We start from the raw sequence: 24,648 nt of genomic DNA, 5'->3' as shown, positions 1-24,648 counted from the left end.
ACTATTGTCATAAAAAAAAAAAATATTGAGCACAGACATGGGCCAAGAAATACTTCTCTGATTTGGGAAATGCATCACAAAAACTAGGATCCTTTGAGCTTCTACTATGCTCTAAAGCAATAAATAGGAGAGGACTATTTCAAACCTTCCTTCAGGTGAAAACTTCCATCATTACTAACATCACATCCAAGTTGAACTTCTACCATTACTTGGGAGTACAAATCTTTACACAGTTTTCTATCTCTATGTGCAAATTCACAACTTCGAAGATGCATGGGTCAAAATGGCATCCCATTCTCTCATCACTGCAACTCAAACCTTGAACGAGAGATCTCATTCCGAAAACCTCCTTTGCGAATGCGCCTGCCATTGCCTTTCTGAGCAAACTTTGATGTGTGAGTCACCTTAATTTTCTGGAGTATGCTCCCATGTCCATGACGCTTCCTTGGGTCCTTCTCATTTATGTATATGGAGTGTTTGCTGATCCCAACTCTTACTCGGTGACTCCTCGGCCTTAGGGACCTTTCCAAGTGCATCCTTCTCCGTTCTCTTGACCTTTGCGAAAGAGATCTCAGTGTGCGAGCATACAATACACTCTCCTCCAAGTCATCATCACTCGAAGTCGAGCCATAATCTTGTTCCATCCTCTTCAAACGCTCTTCCTTCATCTGCTTCACATTCTTCAGCTTAAACCACACGAACATGCATGCGTACTCGCAGGTCGAGAAGCATGACATGAAACATGCCCGCAGCATCTTGCATGCGCCCCTGCCGATGCACTGGCAGAAACCAATCTTGTGTAGAAGGTACAAGAATAGCAGCACTGTTTTGAAGATAGATAAGATAAGTGATGACAAAAATGACTCGTTTGATTGTAATATATGATTTCAAGAGTATGAAGATACCTACCTACATAAAGGAGAGCCACCACAGCAAGCAGCCTCAGGAGATTAGCAATGCAGAAGTTTTCAATGTAACAGATCAGATCCCATGTTGACCCACATACTGAACTGATGAAAAGTTTGTGGAATGAGATACAAGAATGGAAATAAAGACTAGTAATATTCAAAGACATATTGTTATTAGCATAAGGATCAAATCCTAATGCTTGGTCAATGCATTTCTGGAATCAGAGCAAAAAACGACTAAATTTAGCATAGGAATAAAAGATGTGGAGAAACAGAACACAATTACTTCCTGCTCCAACTAAGAAAACTACACAAATCCAAATATCCAGTCGTTGTATAGGAACTCTTTTTTTTCCAGAAAACAAACAAAATCAAATTACTTGAACTATCTAAAACAAGCATAGTTCTGTTCTTCATAGCTCAAAATAGAAAGCAGCTCAGAAGGTAAAACAGACCTCCTCCATATTTGATCCACATTTGATAGGAACTTCTTCAACACCTATTTGTCTATGTTTCTGTGATGTTACTTTGCTTTGACTCGAGAAAAACAAGTATCCAGTTATGAATGTTTCTTATTCAATGATTTTTTTCCCATAAATTGCATTTGCCATGAGAGATTTATCAGTGATCTTGTCTGTGAATCAATGTATTATTTAACAAGCAATGGGTCATAAGAATATTCTGTCAAAATTAGCAGAAAAAATAGCAGTTAAGTTTAAATGTCTCTGTAACTGAAAAAAATGACATGATAGACTGCTGAGTGGCTATCATTCTCAATACCTGCATGATTTGCCAGAAAGAAAATCTACTGGGGCTCCAAATAGATCGCCAACAACTTTAACAAAGCCTGATACTAATGAACTAACAATATTACCCATTGAGTCAACTTCAGTTGCAACTTAACACTGTTTATACACAGATCACGTTGATTTGTGATTTCCTTGTTGACTTGCTCTACAAGGACAAATGCAAGTGAGTTTAGATCTCCAGTAACAATTAGATCATGAGCAAGAAACAGTAACAAGATGAAGAGTACTCTTCTAATTTAGTTGCACCATAAAGACGACAATAAAGAGTGGCAGCATAACACCAAGTTTATATATATGTGTGTATATATATATATATGTATGTACGTATATGTATGTATGTACGTATATGTATATGTATATGTGTATATATATCTGTATATACATATGTATATGTATATACATATATATATATATATATACATGTATATGTATATATACATACAGACACACACACACACATATATATATATAAAGTGAATTATCAAATGCTAGTCCAAAATCAAATTGGCATATAGATACTCAATAACTAGTCTTTCTTCAATATTGATTGTTGGATGATTGAAATTATAGTTACCCAAGTATCACATTCCACTCAAATGTTTTCCCTAGGCAACTAATTTGGAAAACAAATTGGATACTTTTTTCAAGCATACATCAAAACTTAATGATTGTCCAAAACAAAGTCCATGACAGAAGAAATCTTGAATAAATCATAATAAAAGAAGTTAGTAGAGCTAATTTCAAATATGACTTGTAAACTATTATTGATTATTGAAGAAGTTAATTTATCAAAAGCTAAGAATGTATGGGACTAATACCCAAAAGTTCACAATTATTGTATCCATTAAAAGTTTCATTAGACTTTAAGGAATATGCTAGGGACTATATGCACTATGATATTATAGGTACTGTGAAAGTTCACCAAAGAACTCAAGTACATGCAAGGATGGACGATAGTAATATAATTTCATAAAATGTGTAGGAAGATCTTTTTTAATTTATTCGTATAAAATCCTCGCTCAAGTATTTGGTTTATAGAATTCATAAAACTTAAAATCAAGAATCACCTTAATCAGATAGGCTCAAGCAATAATCAAAATTATCCAAATCACAAAATGTAACACCATTTTGGAAATTTTGCATGATTTATTGTGACACGTATTGGGTTTATGGATTCATATCCTAAAAATTCAAGATTATGTAGGGAGAATACTAAGAGAATAGTCAACATCCAAAAAGAGAGGAAGAGAGTCTATCCAACAAGGGAAGTTATCCTGCCTAATTTAGGCATCCTCCATCTCCACATGCCCCACACTAGCTAATGGAGGGATCAAAGTAAGCAAGAACATCAAGATGATGCATGTATTTACACAAGTCCCTGCTCTGCTCTCAAGTCCTGAGTTCTTGGGGCAGTGCAAAACAACATCTATTTTAATTGATACATCTGCCTCAAGGGTGAGATTGTTCCTATCCATCAAAGAACACTGTAAACCCATCAACCGAGCATGCTCTACTTTCTTCTATTACAATTTGGGATGAAATTGCACTACAAAATAAAAACAAAAACACTTTCAAATCAAGGAATGAGTCAATATGGCCAAACATTAAAACTCTTCAAATAACAAGTGGTTCCTCTTTTATATTCGTACTCTTTTTGTATATCTAATAAAAGATGCCCTACGTATGTATATATGTTTGTATGTATACATATACATATACATATAATGTGTATATATATATATATACATACATACATATATACATATACATATATATATATACACATATATACACATATATACATATATACACACACACACACACACACACACACACACACACACACACACATATATATATATATATATATATATATATATATATATATATATATATATATATATATATATATATATATGGCTTGTGTGTGAATGTTACATTGGGAGGACCCTCCGTTTATAAGAACAGAACTCAATCCTATTTGAATTAAAACTTTCATTCCTATTGTTTAGACATGAGAAAGACGTCACACGAGCATTTGTACAGATCAACTCTCAATAGAGCATCTATATCACGGTTAAGGACTGTGGCAAGACGCAGAAGCAAACAAAATCGATAAAATGCACAAACAAGGGGCGATAATCTCTCTCGGGGAAGAAAAAACATGCAAGAAAAATGCCTCGTTTTGCTGAAAGATAACAAGGAACGGGACATCGCCTTCGAAGAAGACGATCCGAAGCGAAGAGCTTGAGTGGAATCAACTGGGTGGGAGCGAAGGAAGCGTACCAGTTGAGACAGGAACCTTAGAAGACCCTTTGAGGTGTGACAAGGAGTCGGCACTGCGTCGTTTCACTCACCCTTTACCTGCAGACAAAGAACGAAGTGGAGAGAAGAAGGGGGAAGAAACGGCCTTTCGCCCTTCGCGGCGTTCGACTTGTTAGGCTTCTACTTCATCATGGCCGTCCATCGAGGAGCGCACCCTTGCACCAACGGTTTGATTCTGGTCAACTGGGTTCCTTTGCGCTCTCTCTCTGTCTCTCTCTCTCTCTCTCTTTGACTTTGACTTTGACTTTGATTTTGACTTGACCCATTTGGTGTTGGGAAGGAAGCGCAAGCATGCCAAATATTGGATCCAAAGTATTGATTAAGCATAAAAATTAAAGTTTCAAAAAGACAAGTTTGAATTTAGAGTTTATTGAAAAGTATCATAAATATTCTCATATTTACGTACAAAAAATATATATTTTTTATAGCATGTTAAGCCAATTTTTGGTTCATCCAATTTGAGTTAGGTGTTAAGAGTCAACCAAAGTTCTTCCACGTATTTCAATATATACAAAACTTATCTAATTATGACAGTGTCGAACCTTACAAAATTATGTCAAGACATTCTATACATTGTTCAACATAACGTACTTGTAGAGTCGTTTTATAGTAAGCTCCTAATACCCTTATTTTTATGATTAATATCGATTATGAGAACAGTGATGTATCTCTCTCAGACTAAATTACCTTCGTGGTGCATTGAATCTAGAATATATTAATACCTAGTCGACTCGACCTAGCATTGAAGTATCGAGTACGTGATGTTAAGATGTTGGCTGAGTAGTATTGAGGTGTCAACCACAAGGCTATGAGGCATTGACCTTATGATGATGAAGTATTTGATCAAATAGTGCTAAGTGTCGAGGTGTCGAATACGTGGTATTAAGTTATCAAATACATAATACTGAGATGTCAATCATGTTCTTATCCCTATATTAACAAAAATAAACATAAAAAAATCATTCGTTGGAAAAAAAAAAGAGTGGGGACGAAAAATTATTTAAAGTAAAATTTGACACATAAAAAAAATCATTAGTTAGAAATTTTAACACACAAAAAAAACATCATTGGTTTGAAAAAAAAAAAAAGAGTCGGGATGAAAAATTATTTAAAGCAAAATTTGACACATAAAAAAAATCATTAGTTAGAATTTTTAACACACAAAAAAAAAATCATTGGTTTGAAAAGAAAAAAAGAGGCTGGATGAAAAATTATTTAAAGCAAAATTTGACACATAAAAAAATCATTAGTTTGAAAATTTAACACACAAAAAAAACATCATTGGTTTGAAAAGAAAAAAAGAGTCGGGACTAAAAATTATTTAAAGCAAAATTTGACACATAAAAAAATCATTAGTTCGAAAATATAAAAAGCAAGGACTAAAAAGTATATAAATTTAAATCGACCCCAAAAAAAGATTAATACACTAAAAACACATTATCAGTTTTAAAAGTACAAAAAAGAGCATAAGAACCGGCACTAAATAAATATTAAACAAAAATAGATAGATGGCTGCAAAAATACAAAGCACGCCCGGTGGGACTCGAACCCACAATCGCCTGATTAGAAGTCAGACGCCTTATCCATTAGGCCACGGGCGCCTTTTGGTATCTTCATATCTATGTCATCTAATGTAGTAATAAGAGGCCTCTTAACATTTTTTTTAAGTGACCAATATATTTAAACTTAAGATTCATAATATAAAATTTGAGAACATATTCATTCAATTCTCATTCACATACACTAAAATATGTATAATCTATAATCATTCAATACATTATTTGGTAACTCCACAAAATCCCAACATCAACTATAAAAAATATTAATAATCACTTATAAACTCACAAGATCAATAAGATACTATAATCATGAATTGATCATTTATATCAATATGAGAAGTCTTTTAATATTTAGAATAATACACATCAATTCATATTTTCTGGATTGAACATGAATTGAATACACATCAATCCTTTAACTTATTCAATGAGAACAGATAACATTTAAGTCATAAATTTCTTCAACAACTTTCATTGATTATAGTCTTTTATGAATATTATCCCGTTAAAAATAAATTATGCAATCATAGTCTTTTATGAATATTATCCATTTTCTTTACCTCATATTAACTCTACTAACTCAAGTGTAATTTTATAAAGAGGCTTAAATATTAATATTGTCACATGAAACAAATCAATGACAACCTCAGTTTTATGAGTAAACATCCAAAAACAATTTATCAAGAAAATTTTTGGCTCTAAAGAATTTTGTTTAAATTTTCAAGCTCTAAAAATCTATCATGAAATAAATCCGAGCACTCCTCTCTCTCTCTATATATTTTTTTCAAGATAACACGTGTAACACAGACAATTATCCTGCGTCAAACAATTAAGTCCTATGGGTAAGTTCCTGAAAGAGTAAGTCAAGGAAGAAGCATAATAGCACTGAAGTTACAGAGTGGTGGAAGAAAGGCCATGGATGGTGCATGGAATCCCATCATTCCCTCGCACAGCTCTGCTTTGTCCCATTTATTGATCTAAATCTTCTCTCTTCTCACTACCTACCACTCGTCTTCAAGCTGCTGAACATCACCATGATCAAGCAAAAGTTGTCACTAAGAGAGAGAGAGAGAGAGAGAGCGCCTAGCACAGCACTTGAATTCAGAGGGCCCTCCTCCTTCCACCCTCTGTTCTTGGTCCCCAGCTTGGAGCTAAAGATTGTGCTGCCCCTCCCCCACTCCACCCACCCCAACATGAGGATGCAGCACCAAGAGGAGTTGAAAAGGCAGCCACCGATCTCACAACAGTAGGCAGTCCAGGAAGAGGAGAGCAATGAATGGAACTCATGAGGCTTGTGTTCCGAATTCCATGACCTCCTCCTCCTTTCTGCCACTAAACAACGCAACATGGCAGATTCCTCATCATCCTTTCTCCCCCCACAGCAGACATCCATCATTGTCCTCCAGCCATCCCTTTCAGGGCAGCAGGCCACCCCATTACCATCTCCTTAATTCCACCTCCCACAGCTCGCCTCCATCCACCACCGCCACCACCATGAGACCTTCTTCCGACGCCGTCCGCAGCTTCTTCTCCTTTCTCTCCTCCGGTCTCGATGAGCTCGACCGCTGCCTCGCGTCGAACGCCTTCATGTCTCTCCATGTCCTGCAGCGAGCCGTCGCCCTCCTCCGATCCCTTAACTCCCAGCTCGTCAGCCTGGTGCAGAAGCTCCGCCTGCCCCCCGGCGAGAGATGGCTCGATGAGTACATGGACGAAAGTTCCCTCCTTTGGGATGTCTGCCATGTGATCAAGCTCGGCATCTCAGGCATGGAGAGTTACAACTCCCATGGAGCTCACGTGGTCTCTTCCCTGGAAGAGTGGCGCCGGAATCCCAATCCCCACCTCACCCTACAGGTCCGAATTGGTTTTCTGGCCTTCGCTCTTTCTTTTCTCCTCCTTCGCTCAAAGTCCCAACTTTTACGTGATTTCCTTTGTTAAGGTGACGAGGGCGATCTCCGTTTGCCGGAGAGAAGCTGTGCGGCTGGAAGAGGAGAACAGGGTGCTGGTGGAGACAAAAACCAATCCAGCTTCGCTCCGGTTCGACGACGAGAGAGTGCTCACGGATTCCAGGCTCAACGGATTCAATGGCTTCAGAGGAGTGCTTTACGCGCTGAGGAACGCGAGCTCGCTCCTCTTGCAGATCCTGCTGTGGGGATCAGTCTACTGCAGTCCCGAGCAGGGCGTCTTCCACGGCCCAGCGTGCTCCAGCTCAGCGTACGCGGTCTCAGTGGCACGGCTGCGACAGAGGCTGCACGGCGAGGTGGAGGGACTCGGCGGCCGACCAGGAATCCTCATGCACGAGTTCCGGGCGGCGAGGGCGTCGGCCGAAGAACTGCGAGAAGAGATGGAGAAGGGTGAGACTGAGGGACGCGAGCCGGAGGGCACTGCAGGGAGAGGGAGTGGTCTCAGGGAGAAGGTGGAGCGATTGAAGGGATGGCTGGCGACGCTGAGGTCCGGGACCGAGAACCTTGTGGCGCAACTGGATGACCTGTTTGATGAGATTGTGGAGGGCAGGAAGAAGCTACTGGAGATCTGCAGCCACCATTAAAGCTCAAAAGCAGGCAGAAGTAGAACCAGAGAGAGGAAAGAAGACGACTTTGGCTGATAGTCTTCTTCTAGCTATTGATTCATGAAAGAGAATTACTAGTCCTCCATGGAAACAGAACAAGATCAAGTATATTGGAATTTGTAGACATCTTTTCTTACTTTTGCTTTGCAATTTAGTTTCTTTGCCACTACTGTAGATTCCATGGGAGGAAGAGGAAGACGAAGAGGAAGGGAAAGGTGGGGCTGGAGACTGGATGTGCTCACGGTTAGAGAGAGAAGCGAGTAGACAGGAAGACACGAGGACTGTACCGGTGGAATCGCGTTGTCTGATGATGAGGTTGATGCGCCAACAGATTGCAGTTGCCACGGGAAAGCCGTCTGCAGCGGCAGGCAAAATCTCTACTGTTTCTGCATTACTCGAGTGTTGCTGCCAAGTATTACCTACAGCAGCAGTAATTTGCAGATACAGTAAATTACATATTTACATTGGGTTTGAATCCAAGAATTCAACTAAATTATCGAGTTCGAATTGAGACATGATAGAAATTTTAGGTTATTTATGTATGAGCACATGTCTTCCTCACCATCATTGTTATGGATGGAGACCCAAGCTTTTGTAAAGTTGCAGCAGTAGCGGCTTGGCCACTGGGGCATTCCCACAAACACATGTCGCGCTGCCTCCGTCACCCTCTTGTTTGCTTGTCTTTTCCACTCGGACGTCCGCCATGCATACCTTTACCACTTCTTACCGCGGTGAGAGCAGTGGAATTCTCGGAACCCGGTTTGGATTGTAATCATGACTACCTGGAGATGTAGAAGGCGCACACGAGCGTCACAACTGGAGTAGAGAGGCTGAAGAGTCTGCAATCAGAGAAGCAGACCGAACCAGAGGGACAGAAGGCTAATCCGAGAAGAATGTTAGTAGCAGTATAGTTTACATAACACCAGCAGTATTGACAAAGCAAAAGACGATCGAAGAATTTTATTAGGCACAAAGAGGAAGCAATGCACGAGAGCTCTACGACACCATCTCGATTGACTCCTTAGACCAGGAACAACAGCACATCAGCCATCATCGTGTATCCGGTGACGTTGATCTCAACTCAACTGTGCTCTGTCCCAATCAAAAGGGCCATGACCATCAGATTCTTTGAAAGCTGTGGGATGATGGTAGGGACAGTGATCAAATGAACAAACACATGGCGTGCAATTATTCTTTTGGTTATATGGTAGAACATGTCACGCACGCCGAAACCTTATCTTTGGACCGGGCAGTGGTTCGACGGCCCGGACCGGGGAACGCGGACGGCCGAGTCGGCGACCGCGCATGTCGCCTTGCACGAGGCGTAGAGGCCGAAGAGCCCGAGGCGGTCGGAGACGGACCACGCCGCCGCTGGCCCTCTCCGGCGCCGCTCGACGACCGAACCACCGCCCCTCGCGAGGAGCTCCTCGATGGCGGGGCCTGCCGGGTCCTTGGCGCACTCGGCGAGCGCCGTCGCGAAGGGGTCAACGGCGGAGGTGGCGACGGGTCGCTTCTTGCGCGAGTTGCCGGCGGGGGCGGATCTGAGAGAGGGAGGGAGGGGGAGGAGGGGCCCTGTCGGGCGGGAGGTGAGGGGGCCGGAGGTCTTGGGGATGCCCGGCCGGTGCTCCCACGAGAAGGGGACTGCGGAGGAGGAGGGGCGGGACGGCGATGCCCGCTCGTCAATGCGAATGGGTCTGCTCTTCCGTGGCAGCGGCCGACCGTACCGCGGAGATCCGGCGTCTAGGTCCTTGCTGGTGGTGGACGGTGACCACATCTCCACTAAAGCCTCAGAGAGACAGTACCTGCGGAGGAAAAGGGCCGTGGTTTTATAGCGACGAGAGCGCGAGGTGAAGAGGGTAAATTGTTGCGTTGTTCCTCCAAGTGTGTTGAACTTATCGTGGTCCGTGCATGGCGGTCGTCCGATTTCACTAATCCTGCACGAATCATGAAGCGACCGCTCCCGACCCACACCATGTAACGTAGTCAAACGACTTCAAATAAATCCTAGCTTAAGACCATATATATTTATATAAATATATATATACATGGCCTCAAGGATTATAATGCCTACACTTAGCCTATGAAGAAACAATATTATTATTTATATATATAAAAGCTTTACATTATGTATATATAATATAAATAATAATATTTATTTCAGCTACTGAAAGCCGCCGGGACCATTGACCTATTATTTATCATCCTGGTCAACTCTTTGTTGCAGGTGTGTATGTATATGTATCTCTTCTTGATGTAGAAATTGGTAAGATATATGGTTGTAATGTAGGATGGGAGAAATAATAGTTGGTGAATGGAGGTGTTCATCAAGCAACATGTCCAAAGGTCATTGAAAAGGGAGTGATATTGTGATGACAAGCTTTATCTGAAAGTGACTCTCTCACTGTTCTAAACATGTGTATTGGAAGAACAGTCATACTCTTTGCATCTCATGGCCAATGTGTTCAGACAAAGTTCTCTGCTTACAGGAAATCAAAGGACAATTGTAGATTAATTACTTTGACCGAGGTTGGTCCAATTTCATGTATGTAGGGGTGAGCAAAAAGACCAGATTTGCATCTATGTTTGACTAATGGATATGATTTAAGATATGAATATTAGATCTGAATATAAAATGAGTACAAGTGAGAATATTACATGAATCAGACTTCAGATTGACAAATAAACAACACATTTTGGCAATTATATTGATATATCATATATGAAAAAGCTAATCAAGTGGCATTTTACTTTATACTAACACAAGTGAAGAAATAAGACTAAAAGGATGGGTTTCAACACAGCATTCTATTCAAAAGCTAGAGCAGTAGAAACACCTTCATGATAACAAGTCTAAACTTGCTGCTTCAGTATGAATCTTGATAGAAACAAAAACACACACATTTGCAGTGTAAAATATTCAGAGCAGACACAATAAACAACCACCAGTAAGTTCCAAGACAGTCCTTGTTAAGGATATCTCATGCAAGAAAAGACAATGAAGTTAAAGGCTACCATGAAAACAACAGTCAACACATTGAACTTGTTGGAGACAATTTTACCTTGATGAAGCCAAGTCACATATGCAGTAGCCATGCAGGTGAATCCAGACGTCAAGCTCTTCCCACCAAAGCCCATCTCAGTTGCTGTGGAGTTTCCTTGTCAAGAAGTTGGTTCACTGAATGTTCAGAGAAGAAAAGGAAGAAGTTGATGTAATGAATTAAGGACTAGAAACCCAGGGGCCAACAATTATTGTGGAATCAATGGAACAACTAATAAAGCTCATCCCTGTGTCTGTGTGGCCTATAAATTTCATTCAACTCTATATTAAAAAGGAGCAATTATTAATGGAATCTAAAATCCAACTAATAAAGTACATACCTGTATCTGTGTGGCATATATATCTAATTCAAGCCTCCTTTGTAATTTGCAACTTGGGTGATTCCTGTCGGAATCATAAAAGCAGTGGTTTCACATATTAACAGGAGCCTTGTGCAAGCAGGTCAGTGTTGAAACAAAGGGATATCAACTGTACCTGTCTCTTTCATTTACTGTCAAAATGAACATGCATGTTTTTTTATTCAACTAGTAAAAGAAGAATTACTGTTCTTAAAAAAAAAAAAAGAGAAACACTAATTCTGAAATTATAAAGATATGAGATTGTCCCTGAAATTTTCTGGGAGCAATTTTTACAAGTTACAAGTTCATATCTAGGTCTTAATTTCCTTGCCAATGTCGATTTAGGAAGAAAGCTGGGTGAGAGCTCCAGTCCATCAAGTCAAACAGGAGTCCTTGCCATGTGGTTCTTCTTTGTAAGGCTGGGCACTAGAAAATCTATTGAGAATCACATCCAACCCAGGTTGACAAGATCACAGGCTTATATGCTGCAGCAATTTATTTCCATAGAATCTTTCAATATATGGGGATCATTCGCAGTTTAAGTAAATTGTTTCTTTGCAAGAAATGTAAAGGACAACCTTTACAGCTTAATTTATATAATGCTCTTGGCATGGATAGATTTAGTGCTCTCTTTTCCAGGTCCCATGGATAGGAATGCATGTAAGACTAATTTGTATTCAACGAAATATAGTTCCATAAGAGCTGAAGATACATTTCATACATTAAACCGAAGGGAAATATAGTTGTCCCAATAAATTGTGTACCTACTGCTCACAATAATAGAGGACAATTTATAAATCATGAGGGGGAAAGATTCAATATTGGACAACATGAACTTTGAAAACTACAATTTAACTAACCTGTCCTCATTCATGAAGTTAGTGCATTAAGGCCACAAATTTTGCCAGAGCAGTAATACCATTAGATTTTCCAACTAAAAATATGGCTTTCAAACCAAGGAAAACCAATAGCAAGAGCTGAGATTAACTCCAGGGCTGAATAGCATCATGCCATGCAAATTCACATAACTGCCTAGATATGTAAACAGTCAAGGCCTCCATAGACACACACTCAAGAGAATGAAAGAATTTGACCTGATAGAGGAGTATAATTGATATCAAAAGGTGATATATAACAAGAATCTGAACACCATATAAGTCTTCAGTTGGTGTTCCAGAGAACTAGCCAAACTTGGATGACTAAATGCTCAGTTACTAACTAGCTACTGGAAACAACAAGTTCCAGTTTATTTATTGTTCAAAGCCTCTCTCAGTGCCATTTTCCACAAACAAATATGAACATCTAAAAACATAACAAGCATTAATACTGGAAACAACAAGTTCCAGTTTATTTATTGTTCAAAGCCTCTCTCAGTGCCATTTTTCACAAACAAATATGAACATCTAAAAACATAACAAGAGTTAGCTAAAAGTCCAACTGCAACCAGACTACAACAGCAGGATTAGGGTCTATAGCTTTTTGTCAATTTAACATCAACCACACACACCACTGCCTGCATTTCCTTGATTCATAGCACTTGTATTCAAAGGAAATCAATAAGGCCTTTGCCTAATGGTTGGTTCATCTCTTCATCTTGAAGAGGTTCTACGAGAGGAAATGCCCAATCTATCAGAAATACCATCTCTGATAGCACAAAGATAACTCACTTGGGTTAGCATACATCAGATACCATCACCAAGAGCTCAAAGCAGCATAACATCGAACAGATAGAAGACTCGTACGAAAGGTATCGTAGAACACGCTCAAAAACACAACACAAATCGCAAGGTAGCCAACTGAAGTCTTCAAGTCTTGAAAGAAGGCGGAAATTACAGTAACATCAAATAAATAATGGAGCAGCGCAGAAATTAAGTCTAAAAGGCACCAAAATATTCTAGTGAAAGTTTAAACTCGGAGACAACGAAGGATAGCAAACAGTAGATCGAAGCATAAGGGTCCATCAAAGCATGAATTTTAGTTCATCCACCAAGCGCTTTCACCAATAATAATAAGAAGAAGAAGCAAGAGTCCTTCCCCGCTAGCCCTGCTCCGCGGACTGGAGGGGGAGGCCGAGGTTGACGCCCCTGGTCGAATCGCGGGGAGGCACCGGAATGGCGATGAAGGTCTTGGCCTTGCTGATGGGGCGGGACTTCTCGAGCTGGACGTAGTCACCGACCTTGAACTGGTTGTCGGGGTCGTGGGCCTGGTACTTCTTCTTCTTGCGCACGCGGCGCTTGTACTTGGGGTGGGGGGCGAGGCGGACCACCTCCACCGACACCGTCTTGTCGCTGGAGGCGCACACCACGAGGCCCTGCGTGACCTTCATGGCCCTGACGGTGAGGACCGAAGGCGGGGACGGCGCCGGCGAAGAGGAGAAAGGTCGGATCTTGGGAAGAGAGGGTATCGGGAGGGAGCCATGGAGGAATTGAGAGGGGTGGTGAGGCTTGAGGATAGAGGAGAGTTGGAGGAAAGAAGAGGTGAGCGACATGGCCAAAGAGATGAGGAGAAGAGGCGAGAACTGCTGCAGCTGCTAGTTATCTTCGGTTTGATTTAAGCGAAATCTAGTTTGGGTTTCATTTTATTTCATTTGATGTATTGGATAAGGTATTTTTCTTGTGGTTCAAATTGATCCCCTCTCTTCTTGCTGGTTGTGCTAAACCTTTTCTAGTGTTGGCTGCGCTAAAAACCTTTTCAAGTGATTAGATACTCATCAAATATATTTTTGAATGTCTCAAAGTTAATAAAGATCTTAATAATATATCATAAAGTGATTAGATACTCTGAATAATAATATCCTTGTCGCCTCAGGTGACAGTTTACCACAGATGACCATGGCAAAGTGCCCTAAGGTAACATCCAATGAGAATAAGAACATTTGAAGAAAGAAACTTTTGGATGAATAAATGAACTAGATTTAAAATTCATTTTTACAAAGAATAAATAACGAAAACAAAATTCAAATCTATCTATACCATCAAAATCTTTACCACTAAACTGACTAGATTTAAAAAACTCCGTTAAGCATTGAAGTAAAGAAACATGAACTGTACATTAAATTACACCAAAAGGGCTCCTCACAATTCACCTTTCTTACAGTAAAACCAGGGTTAAAGTCCACAATCTATATAACCCAGTCATTAGCAACTAAATGAAAAAACCAGGACTTAGCTTCTACTTATCGGCAACATGAGACTCGAACAAAAATAATAGAACGTAGAACTAGAACAATGGAGCATGGAAGCATCATCCAGATGACTGCATGAAATGGCAAGCAGTAATCAGAGGACATTAACAATCTGGGCTACTGTATAATCTACAAAACTCTATTCCATCTTAAGCCATCGTTTAATTAAGTCGTGTTTTCTGGCATCACGTAATTGAAGGAAATACTCTCTATGTGAAATGATCTTGGCGCACTACAGCAACAAATTCCCCAGACAACAAATCATCATCCTTCAGCTTTCCCAGCTCACCATTTCCTTGGATGTGCCAAAATATTTTAGGAGAGAGTGGTGTATACAAATCTGCAAGGTTGCATAAGAAACATATGTATGATGACAATGATATAAAGAAAACAATGAACTGTAGGTAAGACTGTAGAAAATTCCTTTACAGCAACCAACTGGTAAACAAATAAGCTCATATAACAAGAAGATGATTAAAGCTTAATGTTTCTCTTTATGCAGGGAAAATGATCATGACCGATTATATTGGAGGAGCTACAATTGTGGTCCTTGCATAAGGAATTCCATAGTTCTAATGCTCCAAGATGGCATCGGTAAAGTCACAGCATAGGAATTATAAGTATATCAGAGAAAATGAGATAAGTATACATGACTTGAATCATATGAAGAAAAGAAACAGAAGTAGATGTCAGACAGGCCACTTCCACTATCACAATGCTTAACTTAGTGTATCAATTGTTATACAAATACCAAAATGAGACCAAAGCCCCACATACCTTTCATGTGTTTATATATATATATATATAAATATATGTATATATATATATGTATGTATGTATGTATGTGTATATGTATGTATATATGTATATATGTATGTATATATATGTGTATATATATATATGTATATGTATATATATATATGTATATATATATATATATATATATATATATATATATATATTGAAATTCTGTACAAGTAACAATCCTACAACCGTTCACAGGTAAATAATCATCTCAGTGAGAGAATTGGTGAAAAGGGGAATAATGTAAAAGCATCTATAATATAGACAAGGACATGTAATCTTGACTTTCAATAAGAATAAACACTATATCTTATACTGAAAACCAAGAGGTCTTTAAGGTAAATGAAGAGAAAGAATGTTATACAGGCCAAAGTCTCATTTTCATTATCTAGGTGGCTTCAATTTACCTGAAGAGGAAGTTTGATCTGATTCTCTTGTAGAATGTAACACTGTGGTCCCAGAAATTACTGTAATGAGCCCACAAATCTCTGATGCAATATTACTTGCACTCTGGCCAGACCAATCCTGCAAATGCGCAAAAAAGTTAGCTGTAGATGAGCCTCATTGAGAAAAAAAAAAAGAAGTGATAATACTTTGTCAATGACATGTTCGGTACCTTGAACATAATGGCACTTGCTAATATTGTAAGAATTGTGAACATGGCATAGTAGACAGGAGAAACGACTGCAGTATTGAAAGTATCTAATGCCTGAAGAGAACAGAAAGATTAATTAAAATAAGAATTTTCAAGGTCTTGAATTAATTTTAGAAGAGAAACTGTGTCAGATGACAATATAATTAAATTCTTTTGGTTAGCTCTTCAGTTCACATGAATACTAGTAAACTGTCATAAGCTAATTCACAGATAGAAAAATAAATATAACTTTAATAGCAAACTGACAAACATCCTGATCATGAAACATGATATAAAACAATATCCAATTTGAAATAAACAGATAATGCTACTGGCACTTACATTAATCATAAAATCAAACACAGAAAGGACACTCTTTTCATGTTTTATATCACAAAATCAAATACAGAAAGCAAACCTTTTTTCTTATTTTAGATCATGCTTTTCTAATTCTTAAAAGTATGACTCTCTGATACAAGCATCACCCAAATGCCACCTTACCGGGGAAAAAGAGTCATTAACCAAAATTTTCCCTGGATAGCAAAATCTGGGCCCGTTGCAACTCTTTCCAGAAGCCAAAGTGTAAGTCCCTTCCATGTTGCACATCCTCCCTAAGTAAATGAGTAGCAGATGGGACCCTCTACTAAGGCTCGGCCCAGACTTGGAAAGCATCAGGCACTTCCATAAACTATAGGAGAAGGTACGTGTTGACAAAAATTTTTAGTAGATTTTCATGTACTTTCAGCAGAGTAATAATTTATCTTATTCTAGGATCTAAAAGTAGATTTGAGATAGGAACTTTTGGACACACTAAAGAGCCCTATGACAAAGATTTAAGCTATGCCTGAACATTATTTCATTATCCCCTTCTTTTTCCACTAATTAAGTTAGATTAATTTAGTTTATTTGATCTTAGGAGCTTTTTTCTCTATCTGGAATAAGGCAAGCGCTTATTAGAGGCGTTATATAACAGTTACCCTAATGTAGTAAGGAATAAGAATTGTGAGCCTCTTTTGGACACCACTTGGCTATTCTCTTCAGAATTTAGTGATAAGTTATTTTTTCTTTCAATTCTATATAGAAGACCTCTTCTCTTAAATTCAAGAAGCACCAGTTAAAGGGTATCATGCCTACATTGTGCTAAGACCAAACTGATATATTAAATGCCTATATTCTTGATAAAATTGCTTCCAAGTGCACATCTCACAAACCTTAACCTGATTAGTTCATGACTAATTAGTATAACCAAGGTTTGTAATATCACCATCAGTTCATAATCAATCATGAGATTTGGAATAGAAATTAAGCTGGATTGACCAAATTGAACCAGATCATCAGATCATCTTATCCAACTTTTTTTTCAAAAAATAATCGGAGATTGATCAGAACCAGCCAGGGTCATCTGCTAGAGATTGGCTCCTACTCAGCATCCACATCCAACCAAGATCAGCTCCCAACCACAATCCAATGAGATCGACTTCAACAAAATATGATATGTCAGAACCAGTTAGAAGCAGCCAGAACTAGCTGGAGGCCAGAGGAACTGGCTGGAAACTCATCAGAACTGTGAAGTAAGCTGAAATTAAGTAGACATGAACAAACTTGGATAAATCCACGTGGCTGCATCTGAGTCCGACTGATTCCCTAACGTTACAAACGTTTCATTGCTGGCTTTTAATGATCATAACCTGGATCTAACATTCTAAGTCAGCTGACAATTGCTAGAAGAGCCAAAGAAAATATCAATAACCACAACATTCTTAGGCCAAATCTGCAGAAAATGATTCTGAAGCACAATTTCAGACTTATAAATATAATTGAACACTGATCTTCATGTTTCTGGAGACAAACCCCACTTTTTTATTTATGTGTATCTTAGATCAGCTAAGTTTTATTCGGGAAATGTAGCAATTTCATGGGATTTCCACGGAGAAATGCTGGCAAACACAAAAAAAGCTAAATTTATATAAAAAAATACTTCTACAATTGTGCCTAAAAGATGATATTTTCTATGTTAGCTACACTGCTTTATTACAAATACAATAGAAAACTACCCTAATGAAATAAAATATCTCAAGTGGCCATATGCATGAAAGACTCATGTAATAGATCAAAGATGCAATTATAGATCAAGCATAGTGTATTGAGAAGTTCAACAAAAAAAGTTTACACACAGTAGAAGACAACTAGAAATTTCTAACAGGAGGAAAAGATAGAAATGTACCTTGATCACACACTAGTATGATCTACTTCATTGGAAAACACCAAACAAGTTAAAAAACATAGCAACTGAGATCCAATATATTTTATAACATGAACTAAACAAAACTCATACTATACAAGTGCATATACATAAACTAAACTAAACTAAACTAAAGCTATATACATACATATAGAGTAAAAGAGAAATACTAAAAGAAAGAAGGATTCAGGAAGTTGTGAATATTGCAGGAAAGCAAAGCTGTAACATCTCAACGGGATATGCATAAACTAGCAGCACCATAAGACACCTGTGAAACTGCACGCAAGTGCAAGTTATGCATCAGGCACCAACCTTGTTTAAGTAATTCAACTGAATTATGATGCAGGAGACTGCCACCATTGCAAATACCCATGTTTGGAAGTAACCAGCTTGGTTGACGCCTTCCAATGTAAGCTTGATTGCAATTCCTATGGCCTTGATACTCATGACCTGCACAACTTACAAAATATTAAGATGACGAATGCAGAGAATCAAGGGAAGCCAAACACACTATTATTATAGCACCATTACCGTCAAAGATCCAATTGCAGAGCATATGCCCAAGTACACCATTATGTTTGTCTGCCCATAACGTGGAGAACAATGCAACATAAGCACCAGAGATACTGCAACTGCCGATGCCGTATACAAAAGAAAGGCTGAAGAAAGAATAATACGCAAAAAGCCAACATCAGCACCAAGATGACCAACTAAGTAGATTGATTGAACAAAAAGTAATGCATGAGAATGAATAGGCCTCAAGCAATCGATTAGATCAAGAATTAGGCATCGTAGAATACCTGGCTGCGTCGCTAAATCCCAGATCTGCTCAACAGAGCTCGGCGTCCTCTCCTCTGGGGCATGGAGCACGATGACTGTTGAACCCACAATGCAAAGCACACAGCCCAAAACACCCATTCTCTGCAATTTCTCCTTTAGGATGAAATGGGCCAAAACGGCACTGCAGCCACCATTTTTCCGCGTAAAAACCAATAAAAAATAACTTTTAGCCATTAATCGAAATCTGCATTCCCCAAAACTCTTTTAGATTTCGCGCTTCTTACCTAACGATGATGCTCAAAGCACCCAGAGGCGTCACCATAACAGCTGGGGCAAAGATGTAGGCCACAAAATTTGCAATCTCACCGATAATCACTGCAAAACTTTCAACTTCCCTCAAGGATTCTAACCATAAAAGAAAGAGGCGACGGAATCGAACGAGAAGGGGCTTACTTGTGACCATTCCGATCCACCAGAGAGGCTCCAGTAAGTATCCGTACCCGCCTATGCCTTAAAGAACCAAACCATGGAAGCTCTATTATTTCAGCACGTTCGGGATTAGGGCTAAAGATAAGGAGGGGGAGGGGGGGAGGGAAGGGGTTACGTACCGGCGCGGGAGCCGGAGGCACCGGCGCGCTTGAGGCCCTTCTTCTTGATGATGAAGCTAGCGCCGATGAAGGCGCTGGAGGCGACGGCGAGCAGGAAACCCTTGAGGTTGTCAGCGAAGAAGTGCGCAGACCCCGCCGCGGGCGGCGGCCCAGAGTTGATCGGAACTTTGTCCATAGGTCGGACGGCGTCCTCCGGCCGCTCATCTACCAGTCCGCGGGCCTCATTCGAAGGCCTCGGCGCAACGCGAGAGAGGGAGAGAGAAGATGAGGAGACGAAGAAAAGGGGCAAAAACAAAAATATAAGAAAATAAGCTTTGACTACAAATCGGACGGGAAGAGAGAGAGAGGGAGAGAGCGAGACGTGCGGAGGGAGAGAGAGAGAGAGAGGGGCGGGCGTTAAAATATATCATATTCTCAGAAATAGCATGAGAGCAGTAAAAATAACAAAAAAAGAATTATAATTTAATGTGGGTTGTCGGGGAATTGACGCTCAGATGGCCAATTCACACGAGCCACGGCCATCCAGGGTGTCGTCAACTTCGAAATTAAAATTATGGATCGAGGTATAATAATCCCCAGATTCGGATCCGACACCAAATCTATAAACCTTATCGGAGCATGGATCCGGGATTTCTGTACCCGACCCGAAAACATTTTCCGGTACCAGAGCCAAATGTGGGAAACAATACCCAAAAGTACGGGTGGTGTTTTGACCAGGTTTCGGGTCGTTGGCTCCATTGGCAACAACAATGTACAATGTGGAGATCTATAAACCGTCCACTTGTCCTCGACGAGTATTTCGTTTCTCCTCTTTCTCGGCGGTTCTTACCCTGGCATTGGTCATCCTTGCTAGATCTAAATCGCTCGCCAATGTAAATATATGTACCTCCGAATCCGAGAGTTCAAATGAGAAGGTGAGAGTGGTGTGGGGAGTTGTATTATGCATGGATCATCTGCCGGTCCAGTCCTGTCCATAAAGGGGGGACAGGGACAGCACGTCCCACGCTGCTCTGGGATGCATTCGTAGGTGTAGAAGAATTGAGGTGTGAAGCAGATCTGTGACACGAAAGCTGAGTCAAAGCAGCAATAGCACGTATATATATGTGGGAACGGGATTACAAGCCTCACAGGTGTCGTCTCTGCAACCGAAACGCTCCTACCGCCTATCGGACGGTGCTTATGATGAGGTGTCAGCGGAGTTTCGTGTTGTTAGCATTATACAATCTACAGGGCATGAATCATATAGTTAAGGAAAGAGAGTACACATTAATAAAAATAAAATCCATTCCCTAGTTTTACCTGTTGGCTACTGTAATCAAGAATTGAAATATTGAGTATGTTACCTACTATGCTGTTCTCTTCAATTGTAGACGTCAAAATCATACTTCGCATGATCAATGATATCTGGATATCTCTTTTCTGATCCATGCAGTGCAAACACTTCAAAAGAAAAGAAAAAAAAAATCCGATAGCCTATGCTAAGCTAAACCTTTCGTCCATGTACAGAATTTCGATTGCGTATTTTGTGATTCGTAAACAGGGGTGACCTGATATCAATGACAAGTTATCTCTTCCTTCCTGATTGCATCACGAACATGATTTCACAATAACTACAGATGGGCATAGCTAGTCACCTGGCTATATTAAACTTGGTATATTGACAACATTTCCACCACCTGGGGCGCTCCACGTATCTAGAGCAGATAATTGTATTAGTTCTATTAAAAATTTATGATATAGTAGGTGAAAAAATAAGGTTTAAAAAGAAAATTATGTACCTGCTTATATCAATTCAGTAATTGGCAAACTTCATTATATGTCATATATTAGGTAAAAATATCGTTGACATCATGACAGTCCGATGTGGTCCGAACCCGTATACGTAAAACTGTCCAAGATACCTCCGAGGTAAAAACGTCAACTTAAGCATTTTGGTTAATGATTTAGGCCAAATGAAGTTGATAGGCCAATTGGCCCATTATGTCTAGGTCATGACATTTGGTATCAGAATCGACCTAGTATTTAGACATGGTAAATGAACTCGAGTAGAAAATGACTACTCATGGATGGAGTCAGAGGACTTATCACAGGGCTATCATTGAACTACGTCTCACATATACTATACTACGATTGATATGGGACATGCTATGTTGACGATTCGATTAATCCTAAGTAAAAATGATTAAGACTTAATATTACTATCAACTTTTGGCACATATTGACCAGTAATACAAAAACTTTAATAATGAACATCATTATTCTCTTAAGGAAAGAAACAGATTCATAATCCTAGCAAACCTGAAATTAAGTAATTCAGAAATAATTTTATCATTGTAAGGTAAAAATATGTAAGACCATAATTTCTTCCTGATATAACCCAAGAATTTCATAAAAAAAGACATGAAGTGGTCCACAGTAAATAACATCTTACTTGAATAAAGCAGAGCACCAAGGCTTACAAAAATGTTGCAAATGTGGTGCTACCAGCTCTGGGCATATCCAGCCGAGCCTCCCAAGAGTTATGACACCCGTTGTTTACTAGTATACCTAGCATATCCTATCATCACAAAACAAAACAAACAAAGGAACAGAAAGGATTGAGAGACTGAAATTACAGATTTCGAAAAAAAAAAAAAGAAGATACACTCATTCACCTCTGAATTTTGCAGAATTGCAACCAAGAATGACATTATTGTGGATGCTACAGAAACATAAATCCAAAATACATCTATAACCAGTCAGTAACTCTTTAAGTACCACAGAGAACTCTGCGTACAAGAAAAAGATGTCACACTGATAATTTGTTGTGTGTTCAATATGACAGAAACCAGAAATATTCAAACCAGCTCATCCATCAAGAATTTACTGGACAACACTTGCCCAACAATTTTTCATTATCTGAACATATGCATTTTAAAGTCTTCGGTTACATGAGAAAGATCTACTCTCATTCAACAAAGACACTATTACAAAAACCAACCTTCAAAGAAAATGTATATGGTTTTAATAAGATTAATGATAACACATTGAGATGAATCAACCTTCACATTTTTCAGATAATCTTATTATGTCCTAAGATACTAGCAAAGGTTTTGATATTATGTACCTACTTAGCCTTTGTGCCTTGACATAAGAAGAAAGTCAAGCTTAGAGGCTTATAGAGAGCGAGGCTCCTGGCCAATGTAAGATCTGGGTTTGATTAATGTAACAGTTATACTCCTACGAGCTGAGACTTCTTTGTGACTTGAACACTAATCACCAACGAAGTAATCTGTTCATGTCAGCCTACACCAGAAGCCCAAATCTGGGATCAACTAATAATATCACATCTCAAAATTCTCTAATAATATGAGTCATTAAATTTCTTTCTTTTTTTGCAAAGGGCAAGTGATAAAGGCAAGATTCGACTTAGAACCTTACGATAAATTATTTAAGTTTTTATCAGCTAAATTAGCCGACACCTTCATTATCTTTTTGTTAGTAAAATAAAATATGTTAAATGAGATTTCGAACCTCAACCTTTGATAAACGAGCCTAGTGCACCATTAGACCAAAGTTTAAGATGTAAAAATATTTCGAATGAAGTTTTGAATCCTCAATCATCACCAGGCCAATGTTCAAAATCTCATTCGATAAATATATATATATATATATATATATATATATATATATATATATATATATATATATACTATTAAACTAGCCCTGTCATGTTTGGTATATACCTTTACAACCCACGTTTATTTCACCGTATTGACAACAGATCCAAGAAAGTAAACGGACAATCAGAACAAAGTAGGTGCTGAAGTCCAGAAATCTAAATAGCAGCTTCTGATATCCCATCAAAGCATCGTATCTCCTATTTTTCTAAATCGGATCACGAAAACATTTTCACCTGCGCATTAAAAAACGTTTCTCCTTCTAAGTTTCCTTTGCATCTGTAGAATAATAAAAAAACATGCATGACTAAAATTATCAGCATCTAAGATACTTAACATTGTGCAGTTCCACTATCACATCATCCCGAAGTCAAATTTCAAGTAAATTGCAACAGGATTTCTGGTACCATTTTTGTTGTTTCAATCAGGAAACGGCCCAAACAACCGTTCTCACAAACTACGACATGGCACGGAAAAAAAAAGAAAGACAGATTGAAACAAAGAGCGAAAGAGAAAAGAACCAGAGAAAGAAAGAACGAACGAACTAAAGAAAGGTCTAATGATATTTTCTGGTTAAGGAAGCATGGAAGGCACTAAACCCTTGGATGATCAATCGAGGGCAACATCTCGCAAACAGAAGCAAGAAGTAGAAAAGCAGGAGGAAGACGAGACAACCTCGGCGCTCACGAGAATGATGACGAGGTAATTGTTGAATTCGGGGAACCGGTTATAGAACTCGATTTGATGCGACATCTGAGACCGATCGGAGAAGGGCGAGATCATCTGCTGCTCGAGGAAGCCGATGATTTCACGGAGCCCTTCCTCCTGGGGCTGCCATAGTCCCACCGCCGCCTTCGATCGACAAGGACGATAAGAGAGGAAGCGATCCCCTTATCGAGCTTTCTTCCGAGGAAGAAATCGAGATGGGGATTCAAATGGAAGCGAGAACATGCAGCGCCTTCGTCGGCGGGAATTATTGGGAAGCTGCGAAGCAAGATGCTTATATATAATGGCTAGTGAGAGGGAGTCCGGTATTGACTTTTGGTGCTTTTACATTTATATCCTTGTACAAAAATCAATGCAACAAATATTTCCCTCCCTCCGTTTGTCTTTCTTGATATTCTTATTTTTGAACGAAATTAAATGTAAATCCATGGATTTGTACTAAATTTGA

General features: G+C 39.1%; 5 protein-coding genes and 1 non-coding gene across 8 annotated transcripts; 1 reads left to right on the top strand and 5 right to left on the bottom strand.

Moving 5' to 3' along the window:
• Window positions 1-38: 38 nt before the first annotated feature.
• Window positions 39-4,123, bottom strand: LOC135644630 (uncharacterized). The gene is made up of 4 exons (XM_065162374.1): window positions 4,004-4,123; window positions 1,689-1,862; window positions 910-1,010; window positions 39-823 (listed from the first exon to the last, which is right to left on the bottom strand). Exons 2-4 carry the CDS (start codon window positions 1,784-1,786, stop codon window positions 303-305), a joined length of 720 nt encoding a protein of 239 aa, XP_065018446.1. The 5' UTR covers window positions 1,787-1,862; window positions 4,004-4,123; the 3' UTR covers window positions 39-302.
• A 1,447-nt stretch (window positions 4,124-5,570) lies between these two features.
• TRNAR-UCU (transfer RNA arginine (anticodon UCU)) lies at window positions 5,571-5,643 on the bottom strand. Its single transcript has one exon. It is a non-coding gene; the product is annotated as a tRNA-Arg (tRNA).
• A 699-nt stretch (window positions 5,644-6,342) lies between these two features.
• On the bottom strand, window positions 6,343-13,202 carry LOC135645401 (uncharacterized). 3 transcript variants are annotated; one of them, XM_065163737.1, is made up of 5 exons: window positions 11,546-13,202; window positions 11,227-11,342; window positions 8,730-9,969; window positions 8,455-8,586; window positions 6,343-7,930 (listed from the first exon to the last, which is right to left on the bottom strand). In XM_065163737.1, exon 3 carries the CDS (start codon window positions 9,939-9,941, stop codon window positions 9,402-9,404), a length of 540 nt encoding a protein of 179 aa, XP_065019809.1. In that variant the 5' UTR covers window positions 9,942-9,969; window positions 11,227-11,342; window positions 11,546-13,202; the 3' UTR covers window positions 6,343-7,930; window positions 8,455-8,586; window positions 8,730-9,401. The 3 variants fall into 3 exon arrangements, with proteins under 3 accessions (XP_065019809.1, XP_065019810.1, XP_065019811.1); XM_065163738.1 differs by having other exon boundaries at window positions 8,730-9,302; window positions 9,393-13,202; XM_065163739.1 differs by having other exon boundaries at window positions 8,730-9,302; window positions 9,401-13,202.
• On the top strand, window positions 6,874-8,303 carry LOC135645400 (uncharacterized). The gene is made up of 2 exons (XM_065163736.1): window positions 6,874-7,452; window positions 7,538-8,303. Exons 1-2 carry the CDS (start codon window positions 6,874-6,876, stop codon window positions 8,144-8,146), a joined length of 1,188 nt encoding a protein of 395 aa, XP_065019808.1. The 3' UTR covers window positions 8,147-8,303.
• Window positions 13,203-13,352: 150 nt separating the features above from the next.
• On the bottom strand, window positions 13,353-14,106 carry LOC135645402 (small ribosomal subunit protein uS17c-like). The gene has a single exon (XM_065163740.1). It carries the CDS (start codon window positions 14,049-14,051, stop codon window positions 13,602-13,604), a length of 450 nt encoding a protein of 149 aa, XP_065019812.1. The 5' UTR covers window positions 14,052-14,106; the 3' UTR covers window positions 13,353-13,601.
• Window positions 14,107-14,566: 460 nt separating this feature from the next.
• On the bottom strand, window positions 14,567-20,199 carry LOC135644074 (probable magnesium transporter NIPA6). Its single transcript, XM_065161494.1, has 9 exons — window positions 19,816-20,199; window positions 19,661-19,717; window positions 19,492-19,582; window positions 19,228-19,388; window positions 18,959-19,086; window positions 18,740-18,877; window positions 16,168-16,260; window positions 15,959-16,076; window positions 14,567-15,087 (listed from the first exon to the last, which is right to left on the bottom strand). The coding sequence occupies exons 1-9, from the start codon at window positions 19,988-19,990 to the stop codon at window positions 14,957-14,959; spliced, it is 1,092 nt and encodes a 363-aa protein (XP_065017566.1). The 5' UTR covers window positions 19,991-20,199; the 3' UTR covers window positions 14,567-14,956.
• Between the last annotated feature and the right edge of the window lie 4,449 nt (window positions 20,200-24,648).

Source organism: Musa acuminata, chromosome BXJ3-8 (assembly GCF_036884655.1).
Source record: "Musa acuminata AAA Group cultivar baxijiao chromosome BXJ3-8, Cavendish_Baxijiao_AAA, whole genome shotgun sequence".
Taxonomy (NCBI): domain Eukaryota; kingdom Viridiplantae; phylum Streptophyta; class Magnoliopsida; order Zingiberales; family Musaceae; genus Musa; species Musa acuminata.
This window is presented reverse-complemented; position numbering and strand designations above follow the sequence as displayed.